Genomic DNA, 15,732 nt, shown 5'->3' on the forward strand with positions numbered 1-15,732 from the left:
GGAGTTCCACAGCAAGAGAGGCAAGCCAAGAAGACCAGAGATTACTGCCCTACCCTGTGGCCTGCTCATAAAGCAGGGGAATCATTCCAAGAAAAGCAGGCTGCTATCTCCACCCGAGTCCTGAAGCAGTGGCTGAGATTTTTCTCAGTAGCAGGGGTGGTTCTTAAGAGCTGTGGCGCTCTCCCCAAGTGAACTGACTTTAATTGAAAAAAGAGCATGGTGGCAATATATGGCAGGTCCACAGCTAACATCATACTCAGTGGTGAAATGTTGAAAACTTTTCCTCTAAGGTCAGGAACAAGACAAGGGTGTGCCCACTCTCACCACTCCTATTCAACATAGTACTGGAAGTCCTAACCAGAGCAATCAAGCAAGAGAAAGAAATAGAAAGTATCAGAACTAGAAAGCAAGAAGTAAAATTGTCCCTATTTGCAGATGACATGATTTTATATATAGAAAATCCTAAGGACTCCACCAAAAAAAAAAAAAAACTGTTAGATCTAATCAATAAATTCAGTAAAGGTGCAGGATGCAAAATTTTTTTTTATAAATTTATTTTATTTTTGGCTGCATTGGGTCTTTGTTGCTGTGCATGGGCTTTCTCTAGTTGTGGAAAGTGGGGGCTGCTCTTTGTTGCGGTGTGCAGGCTTCTCATTGCAGTGGCTTCTCTTGTTGCGGAGCACAGGCTCTAGGCGCGCAGGCTTCGGTAGTTGCAGCACACGGGCTCAGTAGTTGTGGCACACAGGCTTAGTTGCTCTGCAGCATGTGGGATCTTCCCAGACCAGGGCTTGAACCTGTGTCCCCTGCATTGACAGGCGGATTTTTAACCACTGCGCCACCAGGGAAACCCAGGATGCAAAATTAACATGCAAAAATAAGTAGCATTTCCATACACTAACAATGAATTATGTGAAAAAGAAATAAAGTGATCCCATTCACAATAGCATCAAAAATAATGTGAGGAATTTCAAGGCTGAGGGTCAAAAACAATGGAGATTTAAATTGTAAGCCATTAAGAGGTGGCTGGAAGCTCCATGAAAGGAACAAAGTAAACTGTAGGCCAGCTAGTTTACCAGAATCACGGAAAGAGACAGCTATAAAGAGTCCTCAGAACAAACCCAAAGACTGGCCTCAAAACCACCTGTAGGAAGAGGTCTGAATTTAATTGACTGGAAGAATTTATGCCTATGGGCATTGTCAAAAACAGTAAAGCAATCAGCCACCAGTTAGTGAAGCCTATGAGCTGGGTATGATATAGAGGCAGACAGCTGACTAGAGAGATCAGGGAAACAGTCAAAAAGAGCCCTGCTAAAAACACCCAAGATGATTATACATATTCCTAAGCCTGCACTCTTCAGGGTGTGACATCAGAGGCTATATGCTGTGGAGGAAATAGACATTCTCAAAATAATCCAGCCAAGTCACTAAACAAACCAACAACAACAAGCCTTGGATGGGGAGGATGAAATTAGTATCCAGAATTGCTTTACCATCTCAAACATCCAGTTTTCAACAACAACAACAAAATTATGAGAAATGTAAAGAAAAGGAAATTGTGACTCATACGTGTGGGGCCGAGGGTGGGGTTGGGGAGGGGGAGGCAACAGAAACTGCCTATGAGCAGGCCCAGATAATGGGCTTAGCAACCAAAGACTTAGCAGCAGCTATTATAGATATAGTCAAAGAACCAAAGAAAGTCATGATTAAAGAAGTAAAGGATTATATGATGACAATTTCTCATCAAGTAGAGGATATAAATAGATAGAAATTACAAAAAAGAACCAAATGGAAATTCTGAAGTTGAAAAGTAAAATAACTGAAATGAAAAATTTCCTAGAGAAACCCAATGGTATCTTTAAATTAGCGGAAGAATCAGCGATTTGAAGACGGATTGATAGAGATTTTGTAATCCAAAGAACAGAGAGAAAAAAAATGAAGAAAAATAAACAGAGACTCAGAAAATGTGAGGCATACTTAAGGGCACCAGCATTTGCATACTTGGAGTACAAACAGAAGAGGAGTGAGACAATGGAGAAGAAAAAATATACAAAGAAATAATGGATTAAATATTCTCAAATTTGATGAAAAAACTAATCTACACACCCAAGAAACGTATTGAATTCCAACTAGGATAAATGCAAAGAGATTCAAAAACAGACATATCGTAATAAACCTGTTGAAAGGTAAAGACAAAAAGAAAATATAGAAAATGGGGGGAGGGGGAATATGTGCTCACAAGATACAGATTTATTGTAAAGATAAAGTAATTAAGACAGTGTGGTATCAGTGCAGAGAAATACAAATGGACCAATAAAACAGAATAGAGAACCAAGAAAAGGACTCATGCATATGTGGAATTTGATTTATGACAGAACTGGCATTGCAGATCCATAAGGTATTGAGTGCCTATGCAAGAAATGGTCTGGGACAATTGGGTATTGATTTTGAAAAAAAGAAATTTAATCCCAACCTAACAACAAAACAAATGTGAAGGCAAAACTTTTAAAAACATTTAGAAGAAAACATAAGAGAATATCTTTATGATTTTACATTTGGGAAAGATTCTTAAGATACACATTAAACAAATTCAAACCAGAAAAGAAAGTATTGCTAAATCTGCTCATATTAAAATTAAGACCTTCTGTTTATCAACACATCATAAAGAAAGTAAAAATAAATAACATATTTAGAAGACATAACTAGGTGAAGATACTTGCCACACATTTCACCAACAAAAGATTAGTTTCCAGCATACAAAAAACTAAAAAACAAAAAGATGTAACTTATGAATAAGCACCCCCTAGTGATAGGGACAGAGTAAAGGGACAAAGTAGGTGATTAAATAGTTAATCCCACTAGGGAATTGTAAATAAAGAAAACGTATGGGAGATCCGTGTAAGTTAATGATCACTCAAGAAAGCAGGTTTGCTTAACCACAAAATCAAGCAGGCTTGCTTAGCAACAAAACCATGCAACAGAAGCATGAGACATGCCCCCAAATTATAAAACAATGGTGGCATGAGACCCACATCCTGCCCAGTGAGCTCGGTAAGTTAGTGACTCATAGGACATGCTCTCTGCACACATAAAAAACAATAATTTATGGAAAGGTGACATTTCAAAGTGAAAGACCCTTACTGTACTGAGACCTGAAATAATTTTTCCATAATGCCATGACAGTCCTGGCTTGACCATGTAGGGACAAGAAATCTCCCCTGCCCAACCTAGAGGAGGAGATGATGATGAAGGCGTGACATCTACTCAAGAATGAGGAAGAAGGTGGTCTTTTCCCCCTCCCCACTTTTCCTTTGATTATAAAAATGTAACCCACTAAGTACTCAGGGCAGTGCAATGCTCGACTGTCTGCTTGTAAGCCTCACAAGCATCCTATTCTAATAAATCACTTTGCTTTGAATTCTTTCTGCACGGAGACATAAAGGACCAGAGCCCCCCGCCCCAAAACACCACCTAGTGGTTTCACTAGAAGATAAACAAGAATAGTTCTTAGTGAATCAGTAATATTGTCTCTTTAGCTGGATTGTGAGTGATTGCATTTTATTTTATTTATTTATTTATTTTTTAAAGGAATTCCTTTATTTTTATTATCATTTTTTATTTATTTATTTTATTTTATTTTTGGCTGTGTTGGGTCTTCGTCCCTGTGCGAGAGCCTTCTCTAGCTGCGGCAAGTGGGGGCCACTCCCCATCGCGGTGCGCGGGCCTCTCACCACTGCGGCCTCTCTTGTTGTGGAGCACAGGCTCCAGACACGCAGGCTCAGCAGCTGTGGCTCACGGGCCCAGCCGCTCCGCAGCATGTGGGATCCTCCCAGACCAGGGCCCGAACCCACGTCCCCTGCACCAGCAGGCAGACCCTCAACCACTGCGCCACCAGGGAAGCCCTGCATTTTATTTTTAATCACTGTATGGTAGATAGACATGAATATGTTTAAAATATTCTTTTGCGGATTTTCAGTATTTAATAACGATAACATGACAAAAAAACCAAAATAAATGAAAAGAAAACAGAAAGAAGGAATTAATAAAGAAACCTGACATTAATAAAATGGGAAGCTGATACATTGTAGAAATAAGAAGAAAAACCAGAAAACAGAATGTTTTAAAAGGTTGATAAAATCTTCTGTTAAGCATTATTAAGGAAAATAAAACAAACAAATATATGAAGAATGTGTAAGGCAATATAACCACAGAAACACACAAAAGAAATAAAAGTAGCAAATACAGACTTAGGAAAGGTTTACTATGTGTCAGACAATGTTTTAGATATTATGTCATTTAAATTCCACAAGTATAAGTATTATGTCATTTAATTTTCACAACAGTTTTATACATGAGATAGCTTTTATTGTTACTTCTATTTACCAAATGAGAAAAACTTAGCAGAGAGAGGTAAAAGAACTTCCCCAAGTTTACATTGCTAGTGAGTGACAGATCTGGGATTGGAATCTAGGCAGTATATGTGTTTAATCCTTCCTCAACATTGTCTTTCTTCAAATGTTTATCTCATAGAATGTTAGAGTCCAGAAGATCCTTACAGACCACTTAATCCATTTCTCTCATTTTGTGGTAGAGGATCTTTTTTTGGATTGTCCTAAAAAATGGAACAAACTCTCTGGAGAGACTTAGAAGAGTAAGTGCAGATGTTACTGACCTAAAGAACAAATACAAAAATTATAAGAGAATGTTAGTGCAACTCATGGCAATAAATTTGAAAACATAGAAGAAGGAAATAATTTTTGAGCAAAATACAAATGATGAAACTGACTTAATAAGCAGGGAAAAAACCTAAAATGAAACCAATAATCATATAAGAAATTGGAAGAGTAATTAAAGATCTACCTTTTAAAAACACACCAGTCTCAGATGGTTTTATAGCAGAGCATATATCATTTTTTTTTAAAAGTAGCTGCTCTCTTTTTTTTTTAAAGTTTAATTTTTATTTATTTATTTATTTATTTATTTATGGCTGTGTTGGGTCTTCGTTTCTGCGCTAGGGCTTTCTCTAGTTGCGGCAAGCGGGGGCCACTCTTCATCGCGGTGTGCGGGCCTCTCACCATCGCGGCCTCTCCCGCTGCGGAGCACAGGCTCCAGACGCGCAGGCTCAGTAGTTGTGGCTCACGGGCCTAGTTGCTCCGCAGCATGTGGGATCCTCCCAGACCAGGGCCCGAACCCGTGTCCCCTGCATTGGCAGGCAGACTCCCAACCACTGCGCCACCAGGGAAGCCCCATATATCATTTTTAAAGAACAGATATTCCTATCTTATTTAAATTATTCCACACTATAGGAAAAGAAGAACTTAAAATACATTTTATAAGACTAGCTTACACTTAATATTAAAACATAATAAAGATAATACAAAAAGATAATAGATCAACTTTATCTTTGAATACAGATGCAAAGAGTCTAAATAAAATCTTTGCAAATCAAATCCAACAGTCTATTAAAAGAAAATCATTTCATGACTAAGTAGGATTCCAGGAAACAATAATAGTTTAACATTAGAAAATCTATGTCTTCAATTCATCATGGGAACAAGATAAAGGAGGAAGATCACATGATTATATCAAGAGTGATATAAGGCATTGTCAGCAGCCGTTTCTAATAATAACAGCTAATGTTTAAGTGCTTGCTCTGTGCCTGGCATCGGTTCTAAGTGCTTTGTTTGCATTAACGTACTTAATTTTCCTAACAACAGTATTGCTACAATCATTATTATTGCTCTTTTACAAAAGAGAAAACTTGAACTCAGAGAGGTTAAATAATGTCCCACATATAGGAAATGATGGAGCCAGGATTTGAAGAAAGGTTGTGTTGCTCTAGAGCCCACATCCTTATCAGCTAGACTACACTGCCACTAAGAAAATCTCTAATTAACACTAAAAAAAAGTCACTATATTTAAATATGATCAACATTCATTATTGAAGGCTAACAGTAAACTCTACAATAAAAGGTGAAATTTCCATTAAAATTCAGGAACAAGTTCAGTGTCAGGATCTTTGTGTGGGTGTGTCAATATATATAGCACCATTCTTTCCCTCGTGATTCTGAACAATGTAGAAAAAGCATAAGATGTAATCAGGGAGGAAAATATCAGTCATATTACCATTAAAGGCTAGATTAGAGTTCATGGATTGCATTTGTGGGAAATGGACTTTGGAAACTAAACTCCAGAGTTAGGCAGACCTTGCTGACCCAGTCATGGAAGCACCGGACTGAGGCAGGTCTCCCCTTGTCAGGGGACTAGCCAAGCATGCCTGATTTATTTTCCTCAAGTGTGTCAATGAGCCCAGAGAGCCCAGGAATATTATGTTTGATTGAGCTCCCTCTATGTGATTCTTCTTATTTAAAAAGATTTAATTTGATTCAGTCACAACTTATAAACTACCAAGAACCAAGCAGGGACAGCAAACCTTTGTGAATGGCAGAACATGTATTCCTCTCTCTCACTTTGTGAGAACTTAGGGGCTGAGAGAAAGGAAAAGATGGGGCGTGTGGCATGCAGGATCTTAGTTCCCCGACCAAGGACCAAACCCGTTCCCCCTGCAGTGGAAGTGCAGAGTCTTAATTGCTGGACCACCAGGGAAGTCCACAAATGTCTATCTTGGGCTGAATGATTTACCTGCAATATCTAATTGAATGCTTAGTTTAAAACTCACACCAATTAAAAGATGAGATATCTGTGACTCAGAAAAGCTAAGTAACTTGCTCGAGTTTATCCAGTTTGGAAGTGACTAAGTAGCTATTTGGCCAGGAAAAAAAGTCAGTAAAGACAATAGAACATCATCTGAGCTTTTGAAATTGTTGTTACAGTATCATTCAAATAATTAGTCAATCAAAAAAAGTTTGTTTAAGTCAAGGAGTCAGCCTTTACAAAGAAGAGATTGTAAAGAATGGGGAGGATTTCCCCAAGAAGTGAAGGTCTTCAAGTTAGTCAAGGGAAGAATTTCATTATGAAGAATATAAATGTCAGTTTGTAATAATAAACTATAATATTCACAAACATGGAAATATGAATGAAGCATCTGAACAAAGGCATGACTAAATATTGCCAGGGGTCCAATTATGCAACAAGCCAACCCTCCTTGCTTCTTTTTAGTCTCTATGACACCATCAATTCTTTCTGTGGCAGGTAGATGCAGAAGCACCTGCAGACCAGAGAGTGCCCCCTATAAAGAGGGGTGAGCATGGGATTGTACTCAGGTTGGCACTACATAAAGTACCCTCAGTTTTCTAAAGATATGTGGTGATGAACTGAGAAGATCATTCCATTATTTTCCTTCCCCAAACCTTTCTTAAAGCTTCTTTCACATCCTTGTTTCTCAAAGAGTAGATAAGGGGGTTCAGCACTGGGATCACCACTGTGTAGATCACAGCAACCTTGAGGTCTTGGGTCAGGGAGTGGCTGGACCTGGGGCGCAGGTACATGAAAAGTGTTGTGCCATAGAAGAGCACACAGCAGTGAAGTGGGAAGCACAGTGGAAAAGGCCTTGAACCTGCCCTGGGCTGAGTTCCTTCTCAGGGTGGTGACGAGAATGAAGAGGTAGGAGACCAAGATGGTGAGGGCACAGCTCAAAAGGTTGAAACCAGCAAAAATGAAGAGCAGGATTTCACACAGCAAAGTGTCCACGCGTGACGGAGACAGGATGGGCGCTCCATCACAGAAGAAGTGAGTGACCACGTGAGCACCACAGAATTTCAGACTGAGGAATCCTGCACGGTAGGAGCCCACAATCAGAGAGGCACAGACCTCAGGAGGTGTGGCAGTTGGGTAGAGCAGGGGGTTACAAATAGCCGCACAGCGGTTGTAGGCCATGGCAGCAACGAGATAGCACTCACTGGTGGCAAAACCCGCATAGAAAAACATCTGAGCCATGCAGCCGGGAGAAGAGATCACCTTCCTCTTGGCTAAGAAGTTCACCAGGGTCTGGGGGACAACTGTGAAGGAGTAGCAGAAATCCGAGAAGGAGAGGCTCTTCAGAAGGGAGTACACGGGTGTGTGCAAGGTGGCACTCAGCGTGGATCATAATGGGCATGATCAGATTCCCCAGCAGCGTGATAGTGTACATGCCCAGGAACACCATGAAGAGCAGTGTCTGGAGCCAGGGGTCACTGGTGAGGCCCAAGAGCTCAAACTCAATCCCTCGGCTCAGGTTTGCCCCTTCCATATTTCTCCAGTGCTCTGCGGTGTGGAAAGAGAGGACCACCAGAAATGAGGTGAAACACACAGGGGCTCTCACTGGTTTCGTTCTGCCCTACGGACAGCCTTCTGAAGATTGTTGATAGAACTTTGTCATAGAGAAGTTCTCCACTACTTGGCTGGTTGGTTAGTTAGGAAGCATGACTTGAGCAGCAATGGAAAATATAAAAGAAATATACACAGTTTGCTCTCTTAGGGATCTTAAAAAATTCTAAATAATGAAACAGTTACTTACCAAGTATTTATTGACCGTCTGCCATATGCTTAGCTCCATGTTCTTCCTGTCAGGAATTCAAGAGTGTCTGACATCAGGAAGTTTATATTCTAGAGACAGTATATTTTGTGTTTAGGCACACAGGCTCTGGCGTCAGACTGCCAAGGGTTCCAAGCCAGGACCTCACTACTAACTAGCTGTGTAAACTTGGGAATGTTTCTTAACCTCTCTGATTTTCAGTTTTCGGTAAAATAGGGATAATAACACTAATCTCAAAAGCTTGTTGTAAAAATTCAATGACTTAATTCATGTAAAGCACTTGAACAAAGCCTGGCGCATTGAGAAAGAATGTTAGCTTTGATTATTCTTGTTGGAGAGATAGATCTAACACAAAACTAAACAACAATAAAATAAATAAGTGAAACAATGACAAGATTTGGCAAGCAACCTACCACCAAACAAAATAGACAGAGACACGTGTACTAAGCAAGAGTGACTAAACAGGCCTTCAGAGGATCCTGAGTGTTCTAGAGGAGTTGAAGGTGGTTCATTGGCTCAGCTATAAAATTGCCTCTCAGAACTTGGCCCAAGCCAGGCGCTGCTATGGGCTCTAAAGGTGATGGGGGTCAGGATGTGGAGAGATGGGGATGGTGTAGGGCTGTAGAGAGCAGGCTGAGACCTTGCACTCAGGAGCATCAACCAAAGGGAAAATGCCACCCATCGTTCACAAAGTCACCATCGTTTCCAGTGAGTAGAATCACCTTGTTCTCAAGGGCTGTTGGGCCAGCAGGGAAGGAACAGCCCCTCCCTAGGATTAGGGCTTTGTAAAAATGCCTTTTCTATTCAGAGAATGAATAAAGCCATGATGCATCACCTAAGCACCACACTCTCTTCTGCTGCATTGGCTGCTCTGTTCCTGAATTACCTCTGGGCTCTGGAGTCAGTTAAGTACCCTGTGCTCTTCGGTGAGAATCTTCAGTTGTGAAGATTTTGAAACCAGCAGACGTGATTGGGGTAGGATAGAAAGGGACAAAATTGAGCCCCCTCCTTCTGCCTTGAGGAGAGTAAATGAATAATACAGCTGTGAAAGATGTTGGGAGGATTCCAGAGAGGAAAGAGCTGTAATGAACAGGCAAAAGATTCTAGTTTATCCCACTGGCAGACTTTCCAGAATCAGCAAAATGCCAGAGCAGCGGAAGACTCTGGACATGTGGATAACTAAATTTACCTGTCAAGTAGGTAATGAAGGCACTATGGCTGTTGATAGAACACTGTGAGTGGTGAATGGTGACAAGAAGAAAGCATTGTAATGCCCGAAGAGGTAACATGCCCTAATGAAGTTAAGACACAAAATACGAGGGCAAATTTGAATACCAAATTGGAGCCTCGGTAACTTCTTTTAGAGCACGTGGAGCATGACTGATTTATCTGGTCACTGAGGTGTAACATTCAGCCATTCTTAACCCAACAGTTTCTAGTTTATAATAAACCCCATTATTGCAGGAATGTGGACAGCCCTTGATTTGGGTTGCAAATGTCGTTGGCCCTATTGGTGTCAAAAGCCAACTCAGCTTCAGGGCAAATTACAAGGACTTCAAAGAATTAACTGTAAAAATCCCAGGATGGAATAATTTACAGGAACTTCAAGAAAGTTGAGGAATTGTTGTTAAGAGTGAAGTAGAACTTCTTAAGATGCAGCTTCACATCTTCTTCCTCAGTTGACTGTTTCATTGTGGTTAATGGGTCTGCAAGTACCTCTCTGATTAAAAGAATGGACAAAAGCATGAGAACTTGAGCAAGAGAAGAGAAGGAATGTGGCCAACACTCAGGCAGGGAGGTGGGTTGGAATAGGGTAGGGTAGGGTAAGGTGGTGGTTAATACAATGGGTAGCTGATCAGAGCCTCTGATTTATTACTTGCTTTAAATCTACTCTCTCTTTCTCTTCTTCTCCCCTTTCCTCTCTCATCTCTCTCCTCCAACCTGCACTAAATTCAAAACTATTCAGAATATAGTTAGTCAAGCAAGAGATTGTGGAGAAATTGACATCTCTGACAGTCTTTCAAAGGATGCTGGAGTAACCACTATTTCTGTTGGCTGCAGTTTGTACCTGTGAATGAAAACGAGGAAGAAAATTTGAGTGGTTTTATCATATGGAAATGGATTGTGGAGTGGAGTGTTTAGGAGTGAGAGCAGGTGCCTGGGGCCTGTAGATGAGGGAGAAGTAAACAAGGGATTTTATTTCTACCTGCTTCTTTGCCCTCCTCCTTGGGCTAGCAGAGTGGGAGTACAACGGAGAGCTGGCAGTCAGAGGGAGCAGCCGGTATCTCTGAGCAACAATGATCCGAAGCAATGGTTCGTAAACATTAAGATGCCCTGCCCAAGGTTCACTGGAGAAGCTTGTTTCTGTGCAGATTCCAGGTCCCAACCTCCGAAAATGGGAGCCAGTAAGTCTATAGCCAGGCCCCCAAATCTGGTGAATCTGAAACAGGTGGTTGCTGAACCATACTAAACACTGAACCATAAGAAACACTAAACCATGGGGTAACTTCCCCTGAGCCACATATAAATGTCCTTTCTAAGTTGCTAGAATTCTCCATGTCCTGGAAAATCAGATCAGCCTGTGGGGTAGGATGGTTGTCCTGGACATTCTCTTCCTTCCAGAATACGTGTCAGTAGTTAACAGTTCCCAGAAATCTGAGTATTACCTGGTGATAATCAAACACCAGCGAATTTCCTCCTTCAAGGTTGCTTGAGATGTCCTTAAGCAAACCATTTAATTCCAACAAAGCATGTGACTTGGTGGCAGAGCTGTTGCTCTGGGATCAGAACACAAGCCTTCATTAGAAAAACAGTAAAGACAAAGCCAGACTCATTCGGTCCATAGACTGAGTCTGGGGATCAGAGCCTACTACTGACATTAACCTCTCACGTGGTGAGGGGAGGGAGGCAGCCCCCTCCCTGAGAGGCACTCACAGCCGATCCTGTACTGGGAAGAGACACCCCAGAGCTATCTTTTCCCCTGGGTGGCCCATCAGGTCACAGCTGGGGAGGACGATGTGTTCATTGATGAGGGCTTAGCAGGCAGGTTAGGAAGTGAGAATAACTGGCCCCATGTAGATCCATTAACGTGTTTGCAAAGTTACTAGCTCCTCTACCCTTGAGGAATCTGGTGATTGGGAAACTGGAAATGAAGGGAATGGTTCCACACCAGATCCCTGACAATACACTGATCATTAGCCCCAAAGGACTTCTCTACCTCAACCCCAAACTGAACTCTTGTGTAATTATTATCTGTATTTCTTCTACACTGGAAAACCAAGTTTTTACAGTTTTTCTTTCTTTTATTCCAGTTACCCAATGTACACTGGGACCTAGATTACCGCTGAGGACTTCTATGCCCATCAAGATCATAATAAAATTAGAGGTATGTGATTTACTTAACAAATACTCGGGGATTTTCTAGGGATCTTTCGGTTATTGATTTCTAATTTGATAGCATGTGATCAGAGAACATACTTTGTATGCCTTGAATGCTTTTGAATTTATTGAGACTTGTTTATGGCCCACCCAGAATATGGTGTATTTTGATGAATGTTCCATGACCACTTGAAAAGAATTATATTCTGCTGTTGTTAGGTCAAGTGGTCTATCATTGTCAGTTAGGTCATATTCCTTGATAGTGTTGTTCAAGTCTACTATATCCTTTCTAATTTTCTGCCTACTTGTTCTATCAAGAGTTGAAAGGGGAGTATATTGAAATCTCTAACTGTAATTGTGAATTTGTTGATTTCTCCTTGCTGTTTTTCAGTTTTGCTTCATGTATTTTGAAATTTTGTTATGAGGTGCATAAACATTTAAGATTGTTATGTCCTCTTGATAAATTTCCCCACTTACATCATAAAATGACCTTCTTTATGCCTGCTAATATTTTGGCTCTGAAACATACTTTTCTGAAATTAATACTGTCACTACAGTTTTATTTTGATTACTCAGCATGGTATATCTTTTTCATTTCTTTACTGCTAACCCTTTATTCCCAACTTTTCTGCACCATTACATTTGCAGAATTTCCCCAGGCAGACCTGAAATCTTGGTCTTCTAGGATGATGATATGCCTGGAAAATTGATTTCAGATGTACCTTGACACACAGTAAGCATTCAGAAATATTTGGGGGCTTTATCAGAAGAGCTGGTATGGGCTCGGCAGAAATCAAACGAACCCTGTGAAAGGCAACTTTGCAAAGGATGGGATGGGAGCCTCACCCCAATCAGATGGTATCATAGGCAGCCTTTGTTGAGCCCTGAAAGCCAGAGATAATTGTCACTTTGATAGAGTGCTGCTGTATCTTCTTCTCCATGCAGGTATCTTTATTCAGTTGATTTCTCACATCCTTTACTTACAGTAAAGGAATTTTTGCCCTTTATTTGCATCTGTTAGCTTGTTTCACATTAAAATCACTTTGGGGAACCAACAGTCAAAGTTTCAGGCATGTGTGGCTTTTGTAAACAGCATATATCTAGAATATTCTCTTTTAACTAATCAGAGTATCTGTTTTTATATAGGTGAGATTTTGGGGTATTGGTTTTTTGCTTTTCAACTTTTGGGGCTTTCAGGTATATTGAATTTGTTTTATTTCTCACCTTGAGTTTTCCATTTATCATACTTTTTCCAATTTGCTTCCCTCCCCCACCCTCTGATCCTGTTCCTGTTTCCTTTTGGATTAAGTTTTCTTTGTTTTGTAATGTACGTTTTTCCCCTTCTACTGATTCCTCTATTTCTATTAGTAGCTATCCTTAAATATTTAACAATAATATTTAATTTAACAAAGTCTATCAAATATGCTTAAATCCATAAGTTCATGATGATATTTAAATTAATTGGTCACTGGATTAGGTATCTATTGTCACACAACAGATTATCTCAATAAACATTCATTTTCTTATACTTTTGGAAGTGACACAGTACTGTAATTTTTGCAGTATCCTCCTGGTTACACAGGTCAGCCCCATTCACTGTGGGAGTGGACTACACAAGGACATCAGTACCAGGAGCTGAGAATCACTGGGGCCATCTCAAAGACTGGCTATCATAGTCCTCCCTCTGGCCCTCACTGATTCATGTCCAACTTACACATGAATATATGCTCAAAATATACTCACCCCCTCCCAAGAATCCCAAAAGTCACGTTCCATTACAGTATCAGCTCAACGTCCACAATCACATCATCTAAATCAGGTACAGGTATGGATGAAGTGCATCATGTGTGGTTCCTTGCACAGAGTTTCTTGAGTACAATTCCTCTCAATCATAAGATTGGTGAGCTAAACACACAAGTTACATCTGGCTTCTACACATACAAAACACGTAATGGCAGGACAGGTATGGGAAAACCACTATAGAAAAAATGGGTAGGGGAAGGTGGGCACACAAGAGTCACTGAGTCACAAAAATTCTAAAATCCAGTAAGACATTGGTTGGCAAGTCCTTGATTAGGACTCAAATCCTAGGAATAATTCTCTGTGGCTCTTGGCTCCACTCTGAGATTATAGTTCTGCCCACTAAATTATCCTTCATTTTATATGAAAGCTAGCCTGTGTTTGTAGCTGAGTAGTTTTCTTAGCTTGCTTCCTGTCTGAAGGAGTTTGGGGATTGAAAGGCTTCTCTTCATTTTCTACTGTCTTACAGTTCAAGCTGGTGGTGATTCTGCCACCATGACATTCTTAAAAACTTAACAAATCTCTCTGAGATAATACTCTACCTTGAACCTCTGCTGAGACTGCTGAGGGCCTACACTCTGAAGCTTCCTGGAAATCCTATCATTTGTCTGAACTGTTCTCTGAGGCACCACCTTGGATCTTCCTAAGGTCTTAACGAAAGATTTTACTGTCACCCTCAGCTTCATCTTTATTGACTGATTGATTGATTGATTGATTGGCTGCACGCAGCTTGCGGGATCTTAGTTCCCTGACCAGGGATTGAACCTGGGCCCTCGGCAGTGACAGCATGCACTCCTAAGCACTGGACCACCAGGGAATTCCCAGATCACCCATTTCATTAGGTACATTTTCTACCACCTACATTACTGTAACAACAGAGTTGCTAAACTCTCTGCCACTGCATAACATGGGTTTTTTTTCTCCAGTTTCCAATAACACTATCCTCATGTTTATTTAAGTCCCATTGGCAGCCTTCTCAAAGGCTATCAGAATTTTACTAACAGTCTCCTCAAGGCCTTTTAGACTTTCACTGATACTTTCCTCAAAGTTCTTTCAGCTTCCTCCCACCGTACTGTCAAAGACACTATAACTTTTTAGGGTTTTGCTAGGTCAACGTCTCACTTCCATGTACCAAAGTCTGTATTACTTATCTATTGCTGTGTAACAAATTGTCCTAAAATTTAGCAGCTTAAAAGAACAATAAATACTTAGTATTTCACATCATTTCTGCTGGTCAGAAGTTTGAGAGACCTTGGCTCTCACCACCAGGGAAGTCCGTCAGGTGGATTCTTAACCACTGCACCACCAGGGAAGTCCGAAAGAAATTCTTAAAGAACATAACTTACCAAAACAAAGAGGAAATAGATAATCAAAATAGTCCTAAAGCTAATAAAAATTTTTATCCATTATTGAAAATTCCCGGGACTTCCCTGGTGGTGCAGTGGTTGCAGCCCTGGTCCGGGAAGATCCCACATGCCGTGGAGCAACTAAGCCTGTGTGCCACAACTACTGAGCCTGCGCTCTAAAGCCCATGAACCACAACTACTGAGCCTGCGTGCCACAACTATTGAAGCCCACATGACCTAGAGCCCGTGCTCCGCAGAAAGAGAAGCCACCACAGTGAGAAGCCTGCGCACCGCAAGGAAGAGTAGCCCCTGCTCGCCACAACAAGAGAAAGCCTGCGCACAGCAATGAAGACCAAACGCAGCCAAAAAAATAAATTAAATTAATTAATTAATTAATTTTAAAAAATTCCCTACAAAGGAAAGTCTAGGCCCAGATGGCTTATCAGTAAAATTTCCCAAATATTTAAAGAATAAATAACATCTATATCACACAAAAAATTCCAGGGGATAGAAAAAGAGGAAATTCTGTTCAGTTCATTGGAAGAGGCCAGCATAACCTTGACCACCAAACTTGAAAAACACTGTAAGAAAGGAACCTACAGGTCAATTTCTCTCCTAAACATAGATACAAAAATCCTAAATAAAATATTACTAAAGCAAAGACAGCAATATATAAAAAAGGTAAACCTAACATCAAGTTGATTTTATTCTAGGAATGCAAAGTTGATTTAACATTCA

The 15,732-nt window shown here is 40.5% G+C and overlaps 1 protein-coding gene across 1 annotated transcript; it reads right to left on the reverse strand.

The window, feature by feature from the left end:
- Positions 1–7,280: 7,280 nt before the first annotated feature.
- Positions 7,281–15,326, reverse strand: LOC114237725 (olfactory receptor 5AU1). Its single transcript, XM_028166006.2, is given in 5 exon segments — positions 7,281–7,468; positions 7,471–7,497; positions 7,500–8,034; positions 8,036–8,272; positions 15,318–15,326. Coding segments are annotated over 4 exon segments (900 nt in total). The 5' UTR covers positions 8,186–8,272; positions 15,318–15,326.
- Between the last annotated feature and the right edge of the window lie 406 nt (positions 15,327–15,732).

The sequence above is a fragment of the Balaenoptera acutorostrata genome, chromosome 3 (assembly GCF_949987535.1).
Source record: "Balaenoptera acutorostrata chromosome 3, mBalAcu1.1, whole genome shotgun sequence".
Classification (NCBI taxonomy): domain Eukaryota; kingdom Metazoa; phylum Chordata; class Mammalia; order Artiodactyla; family Balaenopteridae; genus Balaenoptera; species Balaenoptera acutorostrata.